Raw genomic sequence first — 22,769 nt, forward strand, 5'->3', positions numbered from 1 at the left:
CCTTATTCTGTCTTCCCTTTTGCTTTCCTCTGACTGCAGTGCAGCTGGAGCTCTCTTAAAATGTAGCTTGAGGGGGACTTCCCTGGGGGTAAAGAATCCACCTTCCAATGCAGGGGACACAGGTTCGATCCCTGGTCAGGGAACTAAGATCCCACACGCCACAGGGCAGTGAAGCCTGCGCACCTCAACTAGAGAGCCTGTGTGCCGCAAACTACGAGCCCACGCACCACAACTAGAGAGAAGCCCGCACACCGCAACAAAAGATCCCGCGTGCCGCAACTAAGACCCGACGCAGCCAAACATTTTTTTAAAATAAATATTAAAGTAAATAAAATATAGCTTGAACTGCTAATCACTTTGCTAGCTTCACTTCGTCATACTCAGAACATCCAAGGAGATCCTTCTGAATTCCTGTGAAGGAGGTACCATTTGTTGCTTCTAAGCACTACCTGCCTCCCCTGTCCCTTCTCTCCCAGCATCCCCACCACACTATTTGATCTGATCACAGCAAACCACAGGGGCCTTGGAATCTGCCAGTGTTCCATGCATTCTTTGTCTAGAATTCTCTTATCCACTTTGCCTTTCTGACTTTGCCTAGCTCAGATAAGCCCTCCAAGAAGAATGAGCTCCCACAGTATGAGCCTTGACAACATCTATAAATACCACATTGGACTTACGTCTTCCTACCCAAAGAGTGATTCTAAGGACAGGGGGCATATATGACTCGTGACAGCATTACCAGTGTCTAGCATGAGTGAATCTTACTGGATGGGAAGAAGAAATAGTATAAAAATGTCAGTTCTCACTTTATAGATTAAACGTGATCAAAATTTCAGTAACGATTCTAAGATGATTTAGAGGAAAATAATACAAAACATTTCTAAAGGTCATACAGACCATTAATAGAAGACTCATAAGATACTACAGGGGAGTATTCCTGCCTAATAATAAAACATACAACAACAACAAAGTAAAAACGACCTGGATGAAATCCTGAGGGTTATTCAAACCCTAAAAGAATTTACCAGGAGTATCACAAAGCCCAGGAATATGAATGAATTAGTTAATAAATGGTGCTGAAATTATAGTTTACAACTGGAAAAGAACTTATATCCCCATTATGCTATAAACCAAAATCCTAGATAGAGTAAACATTTTAAACGTTAACAATGAAAATTTTTTTAAAGTTCTGAAGAGAAGATGAAATTGAAAAGGCTCAAAAAATGGAAAATACACGTGACTATATAGAGACTTAAAGCTATAAAAGGAAAAGGATCAAAATTTTTAAAAATATGGCAAACAGCCCATATATAATAAGAATAAAAGTCTGGATCATCATAAAGGGACCAAAGTCATAACAATTCACAAAATAAGTAACTAAAAGTAGCAAGGGATATTTAACTTCACTACTATTTAAAAGAGAAAAAAATCAATGAATTGCTAATTAGTAGACAAATTTTGAAATATGTGGTTATGGTATTAGCATCATTCACACAATGCCTGGTGATGTTCAAAATCTTGAGAGTGCTTATATGCGCCAGGTTCTGTTCTCAGTGCACTACATACAGTACGGTACAACAGCAGCTCTGGGGTAGATGCTGTTATTTCACTTTACAGACGAGGAAACACACACACAAAAGTAGCCAGAAGTACACAACTGGGAAAAGGGAGCTCCAAGGATTCCAAGCAAGGCAATCAAGTAAATGCTCAGTGAACGAACGGGTAATTGAACACTTTGGACTGTATTTTAATTCAGAACAATCCCGTTTTTTAAAAGTAGGAGGGATTCACCTAACCCCTTACAGTTAATAACAACCTAAGAGCATAAGGAGTGTGTTGAGGGGAGGATAAAACGATTATAGGGGAAAAAAGCTTAAGGCGTCGGGATGTTTGGCTCCTCGTTACTAGTGACACAGAATTCTCAAAACTGCTACGGGACAACCATTTAAAGCCTTGTAACTAAGGATCATGAAGACTACAACGCCAGGAAAAATGCTCACAGTGGAAAAGAACAGGGAGAAGAACGAGAAAAGGAGGCGAGCAGAACACAAACTTTAAGAGAAATTAACATTTAAATTTTTAGTATTTTTCACTATACACACTAAATCTCAAAAAGAATATACTAAAATAGTTTTCTTCCCTCACCCCCCAAATCCTTTCGTTTAATGAAACTTAACCACGTGTCAGGAACTGGGCTAAATGCCTCACCACTATCTCATTCTTACAACCACCTGTGAAGCAAGAACTGTTATCCTGTTTCACGGATGAGCAAACTTAGGCTAAGACAAAGCGAAACTGCCTTGAGCTTCAGTTCCGACTGTCCGACTGCCGGGCTCCCCGAGCCAGCGCAACTGCCGCCGGCTGCCTCCCGGGAAACCGAGCTCGCCCCGCCCCGTCACCCCCGCCCCCCACTTCCGCTCCTGCGCGCTGGGGCTCTGGCGGACCGCGCTGTCTGGACGTCATGGTCGCTTCCCGCTTACCCCCAGCGACGCTAACGCTAAAGCAGGTACCAACTATCCTCGCCGGCCTCTTAGGGCAGCTTTACCGGGTCTGAGCTCGATTCTCTACCGCTCACTGCACCCATTCTATAGAGCGGTCTCGGGGACTACTGGGGCCGACGACCCTGCGCGCGCCCCACTCTGATTGGCTCGGGCTGGGGGGGGCGGGGCTTCGCGCCGCGGGGGTTGGGGGGCCGACGGCAAGCGCAAGGGGGCGAGGCTACCCTCCAGTCCTGGTGCAAGAGGCGGGCCGGGTTCTTGATCTTGAGCCCGGATCCGTGACTGCGGGAAAGACTGGTCTGCTGCTTGTACTCTTGATTTTAAGTTTGACAAAGGAGTAAGGAGACAACGCAAACAAACTTCTTGCCGTTTTCTTAAAAGAAAAAAGGTGGTTTTCTTTCCCCTTTTCAAAATTGAGAACCAAAGAGAAAAGAGCCTACCGGGCTGACGATTGTGCAGCTGTAATTGCCATTTCTCCTCCCCTCTACAGTTCGTGAGAAGGCAACAAGTTCTCCTCCTCTACAGAAGGATTTTGCAGGCAATTCGGCAAGTTCCAAATGATTCTGATCGCAAATACCTGAAGGACTGGGCAAGGGAAGAATTCAAAAGAAACAAAAGTGCCACCGAAGAGGTGAGACCAAGATCATGGTGAGGGAAGGTCCTGACCCTTTTGTACTGATTAGTGAGTTTTTTAAAAAAGTCTGATAGATATCTTGGGATATGTCACTGAGATGGTATATCTTGATCATTGCTCTTGATGTTACTGATTTTTCACTTAACTGATATTTTAAATTTAACAATGCTTGCTATATCTACACTCTATAGTAGCACCACCCAACTTGTCTGTTAAACCACACACACACGAAAAGATAATAAATATTACAGCATGATGGTTTGGGAAGTATGTTTGGGGTGTATGAAAGCATGCCAGACATTGTGCACCCCTAATTGTTAACTTTTGGCTTTCCTAAAGTGCATCAGTGCCAATTCTCAGCATTAGTTCCTAATTTTAACAAATAAAATGGTAGAGCTGTACCTTGTTTATTAACCAGTTAAAACAGTGACCAGATTTCACTTTCTTCTACAGGATACAATCCGGATGATGATTACTCAAGGCAATATGCAGCTCAAAGAGTTAGAAAAAACACTTGCTTTAGCCAGATCTTAACTACAGCATTATCCTGAAAGGTTTGCAAAGTCTCCATGTGTTTAGTTGAGCTTAGGCTCAACAGTGGGTAGCCCAAAGCCAAGTGAAACTATCTGTACATAGAGCCCTTGAGCAAAATGTCAGAACATGGAGCATGGCATATCAGAGAGAGCCAAGAAAAGGGCATAAGAGCAATTGTCTTAGCACTGAAAACATACCTTTTATTTTGAAAATGTTCTTGGATATGTCAGTTTTTGGAAGAAGCAAAGATCAGTACAATAGATAGCACATAAAAAGATGTTCAACACCATTAATCATTAGGAAAATGCAAATCAAAACCACCAAGAGATACTATTTACATCCACTAGAATGGGCTATAATTAAAAAGGGAGATAATTGCAAATGTTGGTGAGGATGTGGAGAAACTGGAACCCTTAAACACTGCTCGTGGGACTATAAAATTGTGCATCCACTGTGGAAAAAAGACTGTCAGTTGCCCAAAAGGTTAAACAGCATTATTCATAATAGCCAAAAAGTAAGACAATCCAAATGCCCATCAGCTGATGAATGGATAAGTAAAACGTGGTATACCCATACAATAAAATATTATTTAGCAAACAAAAAGGGATGAAGTACTGATACATGCTACACCTGGATGAACCTTGAAAACATTAAAGTGGCCAGTCACAAAAGCTCATGTATTGTATGATTCTATTTATATGAATGCACAACCCTGAATATACTAAAATCTACTGAACTGTACATTTTACAGGTATATGTGAATTATATCTGAATAAAGCCATTTTTCCCCAATTTTTTTTGAAATGTAATTGATATATAATATTGTGTAAGTCAATTAAGCTGTTTTAAAACAGTGTGAGGTATAGGGCTGGAGGTGTACTGACCTCAAGAGACACCATGGAGCTTCCTTGGAAAGTCCTTCTGCATTAACCCTCAGGGTTGTTGAGGTATGTTCTTCAGATGTGTTGCATCTGATACTCAAGAGGACTTTCCAAAAAGATCACCACTGGGAATCTAGAACTTTGTAGAAAAAAGAAGAAAGAGAAGTTTAATAAATGCACTGAAGCACCTACCAAAAAGAAGAGGCAACTCCTGGTCAAAACTAATGTGGTTACCTTAATAGCCACATGGAAAGTAAAATAAATCATTAATTAAGGAAGCTCCTCAGTGCATTAGGTTCTCCTCCAGTGACAGGAAAAAACAGAGTTTGCAGAATACATTGGAGACAGAAGTTGACTTCAGGACACTTTTGAAAGAGACCAAATGTGTTTAACAGTTAATTTAGTGAAAGTGAAAGCTCGTGGAAGAGGCTGGGGTTGGCAGTTCACCTACAGAACAAATCTAAAAAGTTAATCCAAGAATCAGAGCATCTGAAAGATGTAGAAGAACTTTTGCAGGATAAACAGTGTCTAGTGCTGGACTGTGTGCCATGGGAGAGGTGTAAACCAGTGGTGTGTCACTAACCTGCATTCCGAGCCACCCTTGCTCTTCCACAGCTCCAGAACCCACAAGACAAAATAATTCTGAATACTCTGCCACAGGGGGATGTGCTAATCTAAAATGCTTGCAATAAGCCAATTTTCAGGTTTTTATATAGATGTACGTTAGTCAAGCCATCTGATGAACAGAGGGAAAAGCATGTGTGAAGAGTTTCTGAACAGAGAACCTTAGAAAGACTTGCTCTTTTGTGTGGCATGATTGGCAAATACTCAAGTGCAAGCTATCTCTAGTAAATCTAAAATCTTGAAGCTAAAAACCATCCTTTTATGAAGTGTGACAAGCAGTGACTTTGATGTTCTTCCTAGCAGCACTGTATGTGGAAGATGTAAGAGCATTTGTGGTTTGTATTTGCAAGAATCAAATACCACAGACTCCCCAAGAAAACCTAATGTGGGGTTTTGTTTTGATTTTGTTTTTTTAAGTGGATAAAACATGAAAAATTGAATTTTCATCTTCCAGAGGCTAAGACTATTCTCATGGACAAGCTTTTCCCTTCCTCTCTAAAGAACAGTTTAATTTTATTTGTTCACTTACATCTTTGCGTACCTCCTGAATTATAGGCCAAGTCCGTTGTTTAGCCCAAGAGAAGATTTATTTAGCAGTTTCTTCTCACATGTGGAACCATGGTCATTAAGATGTTGGCCAGAATAGAACTGCTGGTGAAACACATTTATCATCTTCATCAGTATTTTGGATTAGGCAAATTAACTGTTCTGGGTGTTCCCTGTAAACTATACTGTTGTTTGAATTTGAAGTTTTGTTCCTAAAGTTTAATTTTAAGATGTCTGAATGTTCAACTAATGTATATTAACTACAATAAATCCATCTTTAAACCCCTTTATTATTATTATAATATCTATTATATTATCTAAATTATTAGAATTGTTTTAAATACAAAAGCTTTCTAGCATGAGAAGTGGCTGAGGCTATTATTTAACATATTGACTGCCCCTGTGTCATTTTTTTTCCCCTTTAACGTGTGCCACTGAAGTTCTAAATTCGACAAGACGAGCTTACAAACCTGAAAATAAACTTGAGAGAACATCAAATAAATTCCCTGTCCAGGTTTTGTAATGATGACATACATCTACATTTATTAGGAACGCCTAGATCCACAGATGGTCAGTATTTAAAAGAACAAACCAAAAACAACTGAGCTTGATGGGCAGAACACACAGGGACTAAATGCATACTTTTGTTTTTCTGGGTGTTCCCATGTCAAGAAGTCATATTTTCTCTTTGGTTCAATGAGCAAAAGTTCATTCAAAATTACAGACAACAGTTACTTGGTTCCTCTTTATAGAAATAGAATGGAGGTTTCTATGCATATATGGAATTTTGAGGAGATGAATACAATGCCACAAGGGACAAGAAGCTTGGAAGATAATTAAATCCAAAGTTTCAACATACTGGAAGATAATTAAATCCAAAGTTTCAACATACCGTTACTTTTGCAACTTTGTATACTCCATAGAGCAGAGTAACATCCACAGGGCTCCCTGAAGCTGGGGAAGCCAAGTCAATTTATTGCGTTTTTTTACCTTGACATAGTCGCTACAAAGCAGTGGAAAGGTTTTGAGGTTCTTCAATGACAGAACTCAGTTCAAAATGAAATACTTTCAAGAAACAGCCTTATTTCTTTATAAAATGTAGACCAATAAGCTCACATTCATAAAGGTACTCTAAGATAACTGGCTGTGAATTAGGTTATAGAAATTTCAGGTAATTGCTACGTGAATGTTTTTTCCATTAATCCACTTTAAAATCACTATGATTAATTGTACTATTTCTTTCTTTTGGCTGAAAGATACAGAAACCATGATCCAATGATTTGAACCTTTCTCGTTTGAGTTCACTGACATTCCCAGTGCTATTAGCCAATTAACCCATTATTTAAATACACTCTGACTTTTCAAAACATTTTACGATATACTGGATCTTGTGACATCATGAAAATCCTTCTCAAAATTTGTTTGGTGAGTTTTCCCCTGGTTAAGATGTCAGCATTTTGGGAACTATGAACTTGAGGGAGGGAGTTCAGCGTGTCTGTTACAGCTCTTACAGAAAGACACTCTCCAGGCACAGCAGGCATGTTGATATGAATGACTGCTTGATTTGAGTGCACAGGGATTAATATTTTTTCTTGCTTTTCATTTACATTATTTCATAATCCTGAATATTAGGGTTTAGGCTTACACATCCTTCAGTTTCTTAGCACGGCTCGCTTAATCTGAGCTTTCGAACTTCAGATGAACTTGAGCTGAGGTTTCAAATCTGTAATGAAACCTGAAACTAAGCAAGCGTCCCCTAGTTTCAGTCTAATTGTTGAAGTCTTCATAACTTCAGGGCACAGGAAGCATGTGTCTGGCACGTTTTAGAAATTAGTGATTTTTTTAAAAGGCAAGTTCTGCTATGTGTACAATAACCGACACCTCGGACATAGCTCTCCTGCAGCTGCAGGACCGGAAATCCTCAGGAATCCTTAGGAATCCTTCCCCCCGCCCCGCCCTCCCCACGGCATGTGGGACCCTAGTTCCCAGACCAGGGATCGAACCCCCGCCCCCTGCACTGGAAGCACAGAGTCAACCACTGGACCATCAGGGAAGTCCCAGGAATCCTTTCTTGTCCCACTTCCCAGGCCCTAGTTCTCCTTCTGTACCTTAGTCCTTAGTTTAGCAAGTTCCTCCTCTAAACTTTTAATGTGTTCCTCCAGCGTGGCCTTGTCTTGCTGGGCTTTCTGACTGGCTTGGCTTCGTGCTTCTTCAATCTTCCTTTCATACCACTTTTCCATCTGGGTGGAAACAGCCTCAAAGAAATACTGGGTGAGCTCCAGCGCTTGGGAGGTGTCTCGAGCGTGAGGGGCCGTCTGCTCGCCACCTGCTGCTGGTGGCGGCCGCCCGCAGGCGGTGCTGGCTGCTGGCTGCTGGCCGCGGTGCCTCGTCTGCCCACCTTTCCCACACTTCTTGGTTTGGGTGCCTCTGTCAACACAGGGCCCGGCCTGCGGGTCGCACTTGGCTGCCTCTTTCAAGGGTAACGAGGCTGTCTGGACCTTGACATTCCTCAGTCGGGAGCCTGTACAGTCCAAGGAAGACAGCTCCTGCTGGAGTCTGTGGGCGGCTGTGGAGCTGAGGGCCTTTTCCTTGGGCCTGACCACCTGAGGGGGGCTGTCAGAGGCTGCTACTGGACCTGCGGTCACCAGTGACTGATCCACACCTGGTTTCGGAAGGAAAACAAAAGTCAGAGCGAATCCGTGTTCATACAGTCACACAGGCTGGCATTTGAGAGTCCCGGGAATCCTGTAAACCAGCCTTCTCAACCATCACCCACCGTGTGCAACTTCTCCTGCCCTTCCCCCTCCACTTCTCCCCTGATTATCATCTTGGCTTTCAGGGCTTTCAGGGATGTTGCGTTAGACACACTGGTGGCATCTAAGCCAAAAACGTTACTGGCCTTTCCTTTAGCCTGTCTCAGTCTACACTAAAGGGCTCTGGGTACCATTTCCTGATTGCTAAGGATGACACATCTCACTACTTGTCCTAAAACAGAATTGGGCATTTACTGATCAGAATAAATACCCCCATTCTGTAACTTCCGGGCCCTTTACAGACCATAGCCCCGGTTACTAGTTCCTTGATCCAAGCTCCCACTTGGAGAGGCGGTCCTATTACCCATACCCAGAGCTCCATGACAAGTTCCGTAACTAGTCCTAGCATGAAAAGTTTGCCCAGGATTTTTCCCACTGTTATGGGCACAAAGAAGATAAAAGCACAAATACAGAGATGGCCTATGGTAACATGAAACACGTGACATATCAGAATCCCCCCGTGGAGGTCTAATTACTAAGGCTATGAATGTCCTCAACTGATCATCATTGAGTGTAGCCACTGTAGCTAATGTAAAGATGCTCTGGCTCAAAGCATCTCTTATCCAGCCCCTGGGGCAGCTTTGATATATGAACTGTTGTTTAATGAGGCTGTACAGAGTTGGCCAAAGGTAGAAGGCTGATCAAGGACGAGAAAGGGAAAGAGTCACAAGGGCAGGGGCGAGTGCCCTTCTGAGATGACACATCCTTTCCTCATCCTCATCTTTCGGGTCCACTCTGACACCATCAAGGTTGCACTGCTATCACAGATCAACAATTCTTTTATTCCTTCATTCAGATATTTCTGAACACTTAAATAGGAGTGCTTTATTACTGTATAGGAACTGTGTATACAGTAGTGAGCAAAGCATGGTCCTTGCCCCTACAGAGTTCACATTACAATCCAGTGTTTCCCGCAGCCCTGTCACACAGCCTGCCTTCAGATGCAGAAGAGAACGCGACCGGGGGGGTTTCATCACCTTTGGATGGAAGGGCTCTCTCTGCATGTTGGTGTCGGTTACCTGTGGAGGACTCGCAAGTGGATGGTGTGGATTTAGTCCTGGAGGCCCTAGAATCTCCAGAAAGCTTCAGCTCCAGATTCTGAATCTTTAACATGCACCAAGTTTTTAATTCATCCACCAAGGACATCTAAAAAAACCCCACAAGTTAGTACACAAATCATCAGGAGACTCTGATACATGGCTTATGAATTAAAACCTCAAGAATGTGGACTTTACGACTGTGATAGGCTCTTTTCTGGACAAGCCCCAAAGTTTTGGATTACCCGCCTCCCACAGGCCACACGGCCTTCTCTGTTGGCCCTCTGAAGCCCAGGATTCACCCAGCGCCCAAGCCGATAGCTAACTATGATCTTCATTAAGTGACTTAGAGACACCTTAGATGCCAACAGCCAAAGCTTCCCACGGCTTCCACACCAAGCACGTCTGGCTGCTAGGAGCATGAACTCACTCACACGCTCACAAGTATACTCATTTCATGTCTGCTGTCCGGGGTGGACCACAAACTGCCTGAGGGCAGGAACCCAATCTTGTGCAGGCCCAGCAGGGGCACGATACATAGCACTGATCCAGGGCGGAGCTCGGCTTTCCCAGCACGTTCTACAAACTGCACGGCCTCCACCTCCTGCCAGCACATTCAGCCGCAAACAGGAACCAAACTCCAGGCTCCTTCCTACTGACTTCATTTCAGGTTATAAAAATGGCACGCTCTTTGACGCAAACGCTTTTAGGGGATCTCGGCCTGGGAGTTTTCAATGATGGGTCTGAGTCCCTTGACTTGGGGGGAAAAGAGTGGCAAATCGCAGGGTCAGCACAGACAGATCCGGGTTTTCACCTGCCGTTTCTCTCCCTCATGCTTCTCTGAGTCCGAGTGCTGCTGCAGGCGGTTCAGGCACTCCGTCCTCTCTGCTGAGAGTCGCTCAACCATCAGCTTGTCCAGAACCCGCATCTAGGATTCAATGGGCAAAGGGCGAGTGACTGAGATGATCTAAGGATGGGACCTGGCATCCTGACTCCTGAGGCGGGCTCAGGAGTACCAAAGCAAGGGCCAGACAGAAGGTAAGCACACCTCCACTCCTCAGCCGGGTCTTTTCCCGAGGCTTTCATGGAACTCTGATTTTCCAGAATTCCTGAGCATGTTTTTGTGTAGGCCAAAGCTTCTTTCTTTTTCTCATTTAAAAGTCCTGAGGGGTTTAAGAGACTATATATACATAGTAAATATACAACGTGAGCCAACACAGTCCTGGTAGGTAAAAGAGAACCTGTATGGGTCTTAGAACATTATTGCCAAGACTATTACTATGTCAAGGAGTATGGAGCTACCCCAACTCCCCCTTTTAAAAAATTGTTTTTTTAATCCCCCTTCCCCTTTTTAAATGTCAGTGGCTGCCCAAGAGGAAATGAAAGAAGCTGAATAGTCAGGGCTTTCATCCAGCTTTCCCAGTGAACAAATCCTCTTGGCCCTTCACTGAAAGTAGTCAAAGCACATGTGAAGAAGGTTGTGGACGGAGTTCAAAGGGATTGCTTCAAGGGACTTCCCTGGCGGTCCAATGGTTAGGACTCCTCGCTTTCACTGCCAAGGGTGTGGGTTCAATCCCTGGTCAGGCACCACAAGCCGCATGGCCAAAACAAGCAAACAAACAAAAAAAAAGGGACTGTTTCAGGGAGTAAATGACTGTCACCTTCCAATCATGTGCCCCTCTCTGCTCCCCTAGCTGGACACTTCCTGTAGGGCTCTAACACCCAGTGGGGCCACACTCCCACTGCCTGACAAGGGCCAAACCAGAGAAGGGAACCGTTGTGAGCGGGAGCCAGCCATGGACGGCTCAGTGGCAGCTTCCTCTCCTGTCGGGGACACAGCTGACGCTCCACACTCAGATGTTCATAATAAAAAAGCAGCAGCAGGACTTCCCTGGTGACGCAGTGGTTGAGAGTCTGCCTGCCAATGCAGGGGACACGGGTTCGAGCCCTGGTCTGGGAAGATCCCACATGCCACGGAGCAACTAGGCCCGTGAGCCACAATTACTGAGCCTGCGCGTCTGGAGCCTGTGCTCCGCAACAAGAGAGGCCGCGATAGTGAGAGGCCCGCGCACCACGATGAAGAGTGGCCCCCGCTTGCCGCAACTAGAGAAAGCCCTCGCACAGAAACGAAGACCCAACACAGCCATAAAATAAATAAATAAATTAATTAATTTTTAAAAAATCTTTAAAAAAAAAAAAAAGAAGCAGGAGTTCTGCAGATGCAGTGAGCACCTCCTGCTTGGTCTCTTCAGCCCTCACGTTTTTCTGTGAACTGCTCTTTGCCTGTTTTCTAGGACTGGCCTGCTCCGCCACCTCCTGCCCCCTGCACGGACGAATGGCTCAGCCGAGAGCACCCAAGTGGATACGCGGATGTGTTCCTGGGGCACGGCTGACTGGTCCGGGCATGCGCGCCTGACTCATGCTGGACCAGAGTCCTTCCCCTGAGATCTGGAATTAGGACTAAGATTCTACATCCCAATCTGTCACTTTCTTTGAACCAAAGAGAGGTCATTGAGACATCCCAGCACTCACCTAATGCATTCCTCTCTGGGCTTGAGCTGGCTGAAGTGACGTTTTATTTACAAAACGGTCGTAACTCATCTATTATGGCTCAAAGATTTTTTAAATGGGCTTTCTATGAAATGCAAATAACAAACCTTAAAAATGTTCAATTTCACCAGTAAACAAGGAAGTAAAAATTACACAGTCAAATGTCCTTAATCAATTGGGAAAAACTTAAAAAAAAAATGCTAACATTAAATGATGGCAGAAGTTGGAGCCTCAGATACTGCTGGTAGGATATAAATTGGTACAACCTTTCAATTAAGTAGCTTGCCAAAATTTATCAAGAGCCTTAAACATACTCTTAACTTTGGACCCAATTATCCTAATTCTGAGCAAATAACCTCAGAAGCAGTCATAAGTTTATGCACATAAATGTTCACAGCATTTATTTGAGTGAAAAACTATAAGCAACTTCAGTGTCTAACAAAAGGAATGTTTAAATACATTATGTTGTATTAATATGCTGGAATACTATGAAGCCAAGGACATGGGAAAGTGCTCATGATATAAAATTCAGTGAAAAAAGCAGGAAGCAAAAGTATGTGTATACTAATCATTAGAGAAGTACAAATCAAAACTACAATGAGGTATCACCTCACACCAGTCAGAATGGCCATCATTAAAAAAATCTACAAACAATAAATGCTGGAGAGGGTGTGGAGAAAAGGGAACCCTCTTGCACTGTTGGTGGGAATGTAAATTGATACAGCCACCATGGAGAACAGTATGGAGGCTCCTTAAAAAACTAAAAACAGAACTACCATACGACCCAGCAATCCCACTACTGGGCATATACCCTGAGAAAACCATAATTCAAAATGAGTCACATACCACAATGTTCACCGCAGCTCTATTTACAATAGCCAGGACATGGAAACAACCTAAGTGTCCATCAACAGATGAATGGATAAAGAAGATGTGGCACATATATACAATGGAATATTACTCAGCCATAAAAAGAAACTAAATTGAGTTATTTGTAGTGAGGTGGATGGACCTAGAGACTGTCATACAGAGTGAAGTAAGTCAGAAAGAGAAAAACAAATACTGTATGCTAACACATATATATGGAATCAAAAGGGAAAAAAAAGTGGTTCTGAAGAACCTAGGGGCAGGACAGGAATAAAGATGCAGACGTAGAGAATGGACTTGAGGACATAGGGAGGGGGAAGGGTAAGCTGGGACGAAGTGAGAGAGGGGCATGGACATATATACACTACCAAATGTAAAATAGATAGCTAGTGGGAAGCAGCCACATGGCACAGGGAGATCAGCTCGGTGCTTTGTGACCACCTAGAGGGGTGGGATAGGGAGGGTGGGAGGGAGACGCAAGAGGGAGGAGATATGGGGATATATGTATATGTATAACTGATTCACTTTGTTACAAAGCAGAAACTAACACACCATTGTAAAGCAATTATACTCCAATAAAGATGTTAAAAAAAAAAAGTATGTGTATATCTCCTCGCACAGAAACAGTACACTGCCATTAAAAAGCACACCGTAGCTCTACAAGTCTAAGATGTACTACTAAATTAGAAAGCTGCAAAAAAAAAAAAAAAAGCACAGTATAGTTCCATTTTTGTTTAAAAGGGAAAATTAGTAAGGTTATATCTATAAAAGAAAAAACCTATAGGAAAATTCACAGTAATGGAAGGGATCTCTGGGGAGTGTCACTATGAAAATAGTTCTGTAGGTGGAATGTGGAATGTTTTTCCCAATGAACATGTGTTATTTTATAAGCTCTTAAAAGTTTTTCCCATGTAAAAACCTGTTATCTGTCACACATTTCTTATTAATTACAAAGGGAAAGTGTACCTTTACGATGGAAAGAGATGGTGGTTACCAGGTTAGCCAAATAAGACATCCTGACATTTGTCTCTTCTGATGTGATGTAATTTGAAGTTTACACAGTTAAATATGATGTATTCTTGCCGAAAATATTTAACCATTGGTCTCAAACTTTAGGTTTTTACCAGCATCACCTGAAGGTCCTGTTAAAACAGGTGGCTAGACCCCGCCCCCCGAGTTTTATTCACAGTTAAATTCAGTAGATTTGGAATGAGGCCCAAGAATTTGCATTTCTTCCCCACAAGTCCCCAAATGATGTTGCTGCTGCTGCTTCAGGGATGACACTTTGAGGATTACTGCTCTAGACCTAACTTTCAGAAATACAGGGATAGAGAAAGAAGTTAAATAACACCATGAAGAAACTGTCAGACAAATCCAGAATATAAAACATCCTATAAAACAAATGGCCTGGACTCTTTAAAAAGTTAATATTATGGAAGAAAACAGAAACTGCAAGAAGGAACCAGGGACTGCTCTAGATGGAAAGAGACCACAGGGACCTAACACATAACATAAAAGCACAGAATGTTCACTGGATGCTGGGCTGGGATTAAAAACAAAAACCAGCTATTAAAAAAAACATTTTGAGACGTCCCTGGTGGCACAGTGGTTAAGAATCTGCCTGCCGAGGCTGGAGAAGATGACGGAAGAGTGAGACGCGGAGATCACCTTCCTCCCCACAGGTACAATACATCTACACGTGGAACAACTCCCACAGAACACCTACTGAACGCTGGCAGAAGACCTCAGACCTCCCAAAAGGCAAGAAACTCCCCACGTACCTGGGTAGGGCAAAACAGAAAAAACAGAGACAAAAGAATAGGGACGGGACACGCACCAGTGGGAGGGAGCCGTGAAGGAGGAAAGGTTTCCACACACTAGGAAGCCCCTTCGCGGGCGGAGACTGCGGGTGGCGGAGTGGGGAGCATCGGAGCCACGGAGGAGAGCGCAGCCACAGGGGTGCGGAGGGCAAAGCGGAGAGATTCCCGCACAGAGGCTCGGTGCCGAGCAGCACTCACCAGCCCGAGAGGCTTGTCTGCTCACCCGCTGGGGCGGGCGGGGGCTGGGAGCTGAGGCTCGGGCTTCGGTCGGATCCCAGGGAGAGGACTGGGGTTGGCGGCGTGAACACAGCCTGAAGGGGCTAGTGCACCACAGCTAGGCGGGAGGGAGTCCGCGAAAAAGTCTGGAGCTGCCGAAGAGGCAAGAGACTTTTTCTTGCCTCTTTGTTTCCTGGTGCGCGAGGAGAGGGGATTCAGAGCGCCGCTTAAAGGAGCTCCAGAGACGGGCGCGAACTGCAGCTATCAGCGCGGACCCCAGAGATGGGCATGAGACGCTAAGGCTGCTGCTGCCGCCACCAAGAAGCCTGTGTGCGAGCACAGGTCACTCTCCACACCTCCCCTCCCGGGAGCTTGTGCAGCCCGCCACTGCCAGGGTCCCGTGATCCAGGGACAAGTTCTCCGGAAGAACGCACAGCGCGCCTCAGGCTGGTGCAACGTCATGCCGGCCTCTGCCGCTGCAGGCTCGCCCCGCACTCCGTACCCCTCCCTCCCCCCGGCCTGAGTGAGCCAGAGCCCCCGAAGCAGCTGCTCCTTTAACCCCGTCCTGTCTGAGCAAAGAACAGACGCCCTCAGGCGACCTACACGCAGAGGCATGGCCAAATCCAAAGCTGAACCCCGGGAGCTGTGCGAACAAAGAAGAGAAAGGGAAATCTCTCCCAGCAGCCTCAGGAGCAGTGGATTAAATCTCCACAATCAACTTGATGTACCTGCATCTGTGGAATACCTGAATAGACAGCGAATCATCCTGAATTGAGGAGGTGGACTTTGGGAGCAAAATATATTATTTTTTCCCCTTTTCCTCTTTTTGTGAGTGTATATGTGTATGCTTCTGTGTGAGATTTTGTCTGTATAGCTTTGCTTTCACCATTTGTCCTAGGATTCTGTTTTTTTTTTTTTAATTTTTTTCATAATAATTATTTTTTATTTTAATAACTTTATTTTATCCTACTTTATTATATTTTATCCTCTTTCTTTCTATTTTTTCTCCCTTTTATTCTGAGCCATGTGGGTGAAAGGCTCTTGGTGCTCCAGCCAGGCATCAGGGCTGTGCCTCTGAGGTGGGAGAGCCAACTTCAGGACACTGGTCCACAAGAGACCTCCCAGCTCCACGTAATATCAAACGGCAAAAATCTCCCAGAGATCTCCATCTCAACACCAAGACCCAGCTTCACTCAATGACCAGCAAGCTACAGTGCTGGACACCCTATGCCAAACAACTAGCAAGACAGGAACACAGCCCCATCCATTAGAAGAGAGGCTGCCTAAAATCGTAATAAGGCCACAGACGCCCCAAAACACACCACGAGACGTGGACTTGCCCACCAGAAAGACAAGATCCAGCCTCATCCACCACAACACAGGCACTAGTCTCCTCCACCAGGAAGCCTACACAACCCACTGAACCAACCTTAGCCACTGGGGACAGATACCAAAAACAACGGGAACTACGAACCTGCAGCCTGCGAAAAGGAGACCCCAAACACAGTATGATAAGCAAAATGAGAAGACAGAAAAACACACAGCAGATGAAGGAGCAAGGTAAAACCCCACCAGACCTAACAAATGAAGAGGAAATAGGCAGTCTACCTGAAAAAGAATTCAGAATAATGATAGTAAAGATGATCCAAAATCCTGGAAATAGAATAGAGAAAATGCAAGAAACATTTAACAAGGACCTACAAGAACTAAAGAGGAAACAAGCAATGATGAACAACACAATAAATGAAATTAAAAATACTCTAGAAGGGATCAATAGCAGAATAACTGAGGCAGAAGAACGGATAAGTGACCTGGAAGATAAAATAGTGGAAATAACTACTGCAGAGCAGAATAAAGAAAAAAGAATGCAAAGAATTGAGGACAGTCACAGAGACCTCTGGGACAACGTTAAACGCACCAACATTCGGATTATAGGGGTCCCAGAAGAAGAGGAGAAAAAGAAAGGGACTGAGAAAATATTTGAAGAGATTCTAGTTGAAAACTTCCTTAATATGGGACAGGAAATAGTCAATCAAGTCCAGGAAGCGCAGAGAGTCCCATACAGGATAAATCCAAGGAGAAACACGCCAAGACACACATTAATCAAACTATCAAAAATTAAATACAAAGAAAAATATTAAAAGCATCAAGTGAAAAACAAATAACATAGAAGGGAATCCCCATAAGGTTAACAGCTGATCTTTCAGCAGAAACTCTGCAAGCCAGAAGGGAGTGGCAGGACATATTTAAAGTGATGAAAGAGAAAAACCTACACCCAAGATTACTCTACCCAGCAAGGATCTAATTTAGATTTGATGGAGAAATTAAAAACTTTACAGACAAGCAAAAGCTGAGAGAGTTCAGCACCACCAAACCAGCTTTAAAACAAATGCTAAAGGAACTTCTCTAGGCAAGAAACACAAGAGAAGGAAAACACCTACAATAACAAACCCAAAACAATTAAGAAAATGGGAATAGGAACATACATACTGATAATTACCTTAAATGTAAATGGATTAAATGATCCCACCAAAAGACGCAGACTGGCTGAATGGATACAAAAACAAGACCCGTATATATGCTATCTACAAGAGACCCACTTCAGACCTAGGGACACATACAGACTAAAAGTGAGGGGATGGAAAAAGATATTCCATGCAAATGGAAATCAAAAGAAAGCTGGAGTAGCAATTCTCATATCAGACAAAATAGATTTTAAAATAAAGACTATTACAAGAGACAAAGAATGACACTACCTAATGATCAAGGGATCGATCCAAGAAGAAGATATAACAATTGTAAATATTTATGCACCCAACATAGGAGCACCTCAATACATAAGGCAAATAATAACAGCCATAAAAGGGGAAATCGACAGTAACACAATAAGAGTAGGGAACTTTAACACCCCGCTTTCACCAACGGACAGATCATCAAAAATGAAAATAAATAAGGAAACACAAGCTTTAAATGATACATTAAACAAGATGGACTTAATTGATATTTATAGGACATTCCATCCAAAAACAACAGAATACACATTTTTCTCAAGTGCTCATGGAACATTCTCCAGGATAGAGCATACCTTGGGTCACAAATCAAGCCTTGGTAAATTTAGAAAACTGAAATCGTAGCAAGTATCTTTTCTGACCACAACGCTATAAGACTAGGTATCAATTACAGGAAAAGATATGTAAAAAATACAAACACATGGAGGCTAAACAATACACTACTTAATAACCAAGAGGTCACTGAAGAAATCAAAAAACACCTAGAAACAAATGACAATGAAAACACGATGACCCGAAACCTATGGGATGCAGCAAAAGCAGTTCTAAGAGGGAAGTTTATAGCAATACAATCCTACCTTAAGAAACAGGAAACATCTAAAATAAACAACCTAACCTTGCACCTAAAGCAATTAGAGAAAGAAGAACAAAAAAACCCCATAGTTAGCAGAAGGAAAGAAATCTTAAAGATCAGATCACAAATAAATGAAAAAGAAATGAAGGAAATGATAGCAAAGATGAATGAAACTAAAAGCTGGTTCTTTGAGAAGATAAATAAAATTGATAAACCATTAGCCAGACTCATCAAGAAAAAAAGGGAGAAGACTCAAATCAATAGAATTAGAAATGAAAAAGGAGAAATAATAACTGACACTGCAGAAATACAAAAGATCATGAGAGATTACTACAAGCAACTCTATGCCAATAGAATGGACAACCTGGAAGAAATGGACAGATTCTTAGAAATGCACAACCTGCCGAGACTGAACCAGGAAGAAATAGAAAATAGGAACAGACCAATCACAAGCACTGAAATTGAAACTGTGATCAAAAATCTTCCAACAAACAAAAGCCCAGGACAAGATGGCTTCACAGGCGAATTCTATCAAACATTTAGAGAAGAGCTAACACCTATCCTTCTCAAACTCTTCCAAAATATAGCAGAGGGAGGAACACTCCCAAACTCATTCTACGAGGCCACCATCACCCTGATACCAAAACCAGACAAAGATGTCACAAAGAAAGAAAACTACAGGCCAATGTCACTGATGAACATAGATGCAAAAATCCTCAACAAAATACTAGCAAACAGAATCCAACAGCACATTAAAAGGATCATACACCATGATCAAGTGGGGTTTATCCCAAGAATGCAAGGATTCTTCAATATAGGCAAATCAATCAATGTGATAAACCATATTAACAAACTGAAGGAGAAAAACCATATGATCATCTCAATAGATGCAGAAAAAGCTTTCAAAAAAATTCAACACCCATTTATGATAAAAACCCTCCAGAAAGTAGGCATAGAGGAAACTTACCTCAACATAATAAAGTCCATATATGACAAACCCACAGCTAACATCGTCCTCAATGGTGAAAAACTGAAACCATTTTCACTAAGACCAGTAACAAGACAAGGTTGCCCACTCTCACCACTATTATTCAACATAGTTTTGGAAGTCCTAGCCATGGCAATCAGAAAAGAAAAAGAAAGAAAAGGAATCCAAATCGGAAAAGAAGAAGTAAAACTGTCACTGTTTGCAGATGACATGATACTATACATACAGAATCCTAAAGATGCTACCAGAAAACTACTAGAGCTAATCAATGAATTTGGTAAAGTAGCAGGATACAAAATTAATGCACAGAAATCTCTTGCATTCCTATACACTAATGATGAAAAATCTGAAAGTGAAATTAAGAAAACACTCCCATTTACCATTGCAAGAAAAAGAATAAAATATCTAGGAATAAACCTACCTAAGGAGACAACACACCTGTATGCAGAAAATTATAAGACACTGATGAAAGAAATTAAAGATGATACAAATAGATGGAGAGATATACCATGTTCTTGGATTGGAAGAATCAACATTGAGAAAATGACTATACTACCCAAAGCAATCTACAGATTCAATGGAATCCCTATCAAACTACCACTGGCATTTTTCACAGAACTAGAACAAAAAATTTCACAATATGTATGGAAACACAAAAGACCCCGAATAACCAAAGCAATCTTGAGAACGAAAAATGGAGCTGGAGGAATCAGGCTCCCTGACTTCAGACTATACTACAAAGCTACAGTAATCAAGACAGTATGGTACTGGCACAAAAACAGAAATATAGATCAATGGAACAGGATAGAAAGCCCAGAGATAAACTCACGCACATATGGACACCTTATCTTTGATAAAGGAGGCAAGAATATACAGTGGAGAAAAGACAGCCTCTTCAATAAGTGGTGCTGGGAAAACTCGACAGCTACATGTAAAAGAATGAAATTAGAACACTCCCTAACACCATACACAAAAATAAACTCAAAATGGATTGAAGACCTAAGTGTAAGGCCAGACACTATCAAACTCTTAGAGGAAAACATAGGCAGAACACTCTATGACATAAATCACAGCAAGATCCTTTTTGACCCACCTCCTAGAGAAATGGAAATAAAAACAAAAATAAACAAATAGGACCTAATGAAGCTTAAAAGCTTTTGCACAGCAAAGGAAACCATAAACAAGACCAAAGACAACCCTCAGAATGGGAGAAAATATTTGCAAATGAAGCAACTGACAAAGGATTAATCTCCAAAATTTACAAGTAGCTCATGCAGCTCAGTAACAAAAAAACAAACAACCCGATCCAAAAACGGGCAGAAGACCTAAATAGACATTTCTCCAAAGAAGATATACAGATTGCCAACAAACACATGAAAGAATGCTCAACATCATTAATTATTAGAGAAATGCAAATCAAAACTACAATGAGATATCATCTCACACCGGTCAGAATGGCCATCATCAAAAAATCTACAAACAATAAATGCTGGAGAGGGTGTGGAGAAAAGGGAACCCTCTTGCACTGTTGGTGGGAATGCAAATTGATACAGCCACTATGTAGAACAGTATGGAGGCTCCTTAAAAAACTAAAAACAGAACTACCATACGACCCAGCAATCCCACTACTGGGCATATACCCTGAGAAAACCATAATTCAAAATGAGTCACATACCACAATGTTCACCGCAGCTCTATTTACAATAGCCAGGACATGGAAACAACCTAAGTGTCCATCAACAGATGAATGGATAAAGAAGATGTGGCACATATATACAATGGAATATTACTCAGCCATAAAAAGAAACTAAATTGAGTTATTTGTAGTGAGGTGGATGGACCTAGAGACTGTCATACAGAGTGAAGTAAGTCAGAAAGAGAAAAACAAATACTGTATGCTAACACATATATATGGAATCAAAAGGAAAAAAAAAGTGGTTCTGAAGAACCTAGGGGCAGGACAGGAATAAAGATGCAGACGTAGAGAATGGACTTGAGGACATAGGGAGGGGGAAGGGTAAGCTGGGACGAAGTGAGAGAGGGGCATGGACATATATACACTACCAAATGTAAAATAGATAGCTAGTGGGAAGCAGCCACATGGCACAGGGAGATCAGCTCGGTGCTTTGTGACCACCTAGAGGGGTGGGATAGGGAGGGTGGGAGGGAGACGCAAGAGGGAGGAGATATGGGAACATATGTATAACTGATTCACTTTGTTATAAAGCAGAAACTAACACACCACTGTAAAGCAATTACACTCCAATAAAGATGTTAAAAAAAAAAAAAAGAATCTGCCGGCCAATGCAGGGGACACGGGTTCGAGCCCTGGTCTGGGAAGATCCCACATGCCGTGGAGCAACAAAGCCTGTGCACCACAACTACTGAGCCTGCGCTCTAGAGCCCATGCTCCGCAACAAGAGAAGCCACCGTGATGAGAAGCCTGCACACCGCAACGAAGAGTAGCACCTGCTCGCCACAACTAGAGAAAGCCTGTGCGCAGCAGTGAAGACACAGCCAAAAATAAAAAATAGTAAAACAAAACAAAACAAAAATTTTGGGAGAATTGAGAAAATCTGAATATGGATGGATATTATGCGATTAGTGTTAATTTTCTCAGATGTGAAAATGGTACTGTGTTAGGAAGGACAAAATCCTCATTCTTAGTCGATGTGCTCTGGAGTACTTAGAGGTGAGGGAGTCAGGACAGTCTACAGTTAAATCTCAAACAGTTCAGCAAGAGAACAAAAAGTGTGTGAGAGAGACAAAGCAAACGTGGCAACACAGTATCGACTGGTTGAACCTAGGTGAAGAGTGAACAAGCATTCATTAAGCTATCATTTCACCTTTTCTGTATGTATGCCAACTTTCAAAATAAAGTTGGAAAAATAAAACCAGACAGACACGGTTATATTACTTTAGTGTACAGTGGGAAAGGGGTGTAAAGCACACAGACTTAAAAAGACTGGAAGGAAATAAACCCAAACATTAATAGTGCTTTCTCATCATAGTGGGCTTATAGGTGATTTATTTTCCTTCCTAGTTTTCATATTTTTAAAAAATGCTCCATAATGAGTATATGTTATTTTTATAGTCAGAAGCAATTTGAACATGCTCCTAAAAAATGTTAAGTTAATGCCTTTAAAGGAATCACACATCATCTGGAAGATGGCGGAGTAGAAGGATGTGCTCTCACTCCCTCTTGCGAGAGCACCAGAATCACAACTAACTGCTGAACGATCATCGACAGGAAGACACTGGAACTCACCAAAACAGATATCCCACATCCAAAGACAAAGGAGAAGCCACAATGAGAGAGTCGGAGGGGTGCAACCACAATACAATCAAACCCCATAACTGCTAGGTGGGTGACTCACAAACTGGAGAACACTTATACC

The 22,769-nt window shown here is 42.4% G+C and overlaps 2 protein-coding genes across 10 annotated transcripts in view; one reads left to right on the top strand and one right to left on the bottom strand.

Annotated features, from left to right (window-relative positions):
* The window catches only part of ANKRD6 (ankyrin repeat domain 6), a 247,184-nt gene that overhangs the window by 40,781 nt on the left and 183,634 nt on the right, over positions 1 to 22,769 (bottom strand). For 3 of the 9 annotated variants that reach the window (XM_059941589.1, XM_059941588.1, XM_059941585.1), the window contains 4 exons: positions 10,382 to 10,495; positions 9,550 to 9,676; positions 7,826 to 8,379; positions 3,886 to 5,822 (listed from right to left, as the gene is read on the bottom strand). In XM_059941589.1, the coding sequence (XP_059797572.1) occupies positions 5,721 to 5,822; positions 7,826 to 8,379; positions 9,550 to 9,676; positions 10,382 to 10,495 (897 nt within the window). In that variant the 3' untranslated portion in view covers positions 3,886 to 5,720. Of the gene's footprint in view, positions 1 to 3,885; positions 5,823 to 7,694; positions 8,380 to 9,549; positions 9,677 to 10,381; positions 10,496 to 22,769 lie in introns of those variants that run through there. The other 6 variants (XR_009506216.1, XR_009506217.1, XM_059941592.1 and 3 more) reach the window with 4 other exon arrangements.
* Positions 2,432 to 6,082, top strand: LYRM2 (LYR motif containing 2). Its single transcript, XM_059941593.1, has 3 exons — positions 2,432 to 2,506; positions 2,989 to 3,129; positions 3,586 to 6,082. The coding sequence occupies exons 1-3, from the start codon at positions 2,462 to 2,464 to the stop codon at positions 3,664 to 3,666; spliced, it is 267 nt and encodes an 88-aa protein (XP_059797576.1). The 5' UTR covers positions 2,432 to 2,461; the 3' UTR covers positions 3,667 to 6,082.

This window comes from Balaenoptera ricei, chromosome 12 (assembly GCF_028023285.1).
Source record: "Balaenoptera ricei isolate mBalRic1 chromosome 12, mBalRic1.hap2, whole genome shotgun sequence".
Lineage (NCBI taxonomy): Eukaryota > Metazoa > Chordata > Mammalia > Artiodactyla > Balaenopteridae > Balaenoptera > Balaenoptera ricei.

Excerpts from the sequence above, each read along its gene's own strand:
- LYRM2 (XM_059941593.1), top strand. The coding sequence starts at position 2,462 with ATGGTCGCTTCCCGCTTACCCCCAGCGACGCTAACGCTAAAGCAG. Across the intron at positions 2,507-2,988 it reads CGACGCTAACGCTAAAGCAG|TTCGTGAGAAGGCAACAAGT; the intron begins GTACCAACTATC and ends TCCCCTCTACAG. Across the intron at positions 3,130-3,585 it reads ACAAAAGTGCCACCGAAGAG|GATACAATCCGGATGATGAT; the intron begins GTGAGACCAAGA and ends TTTCTTCTACAG.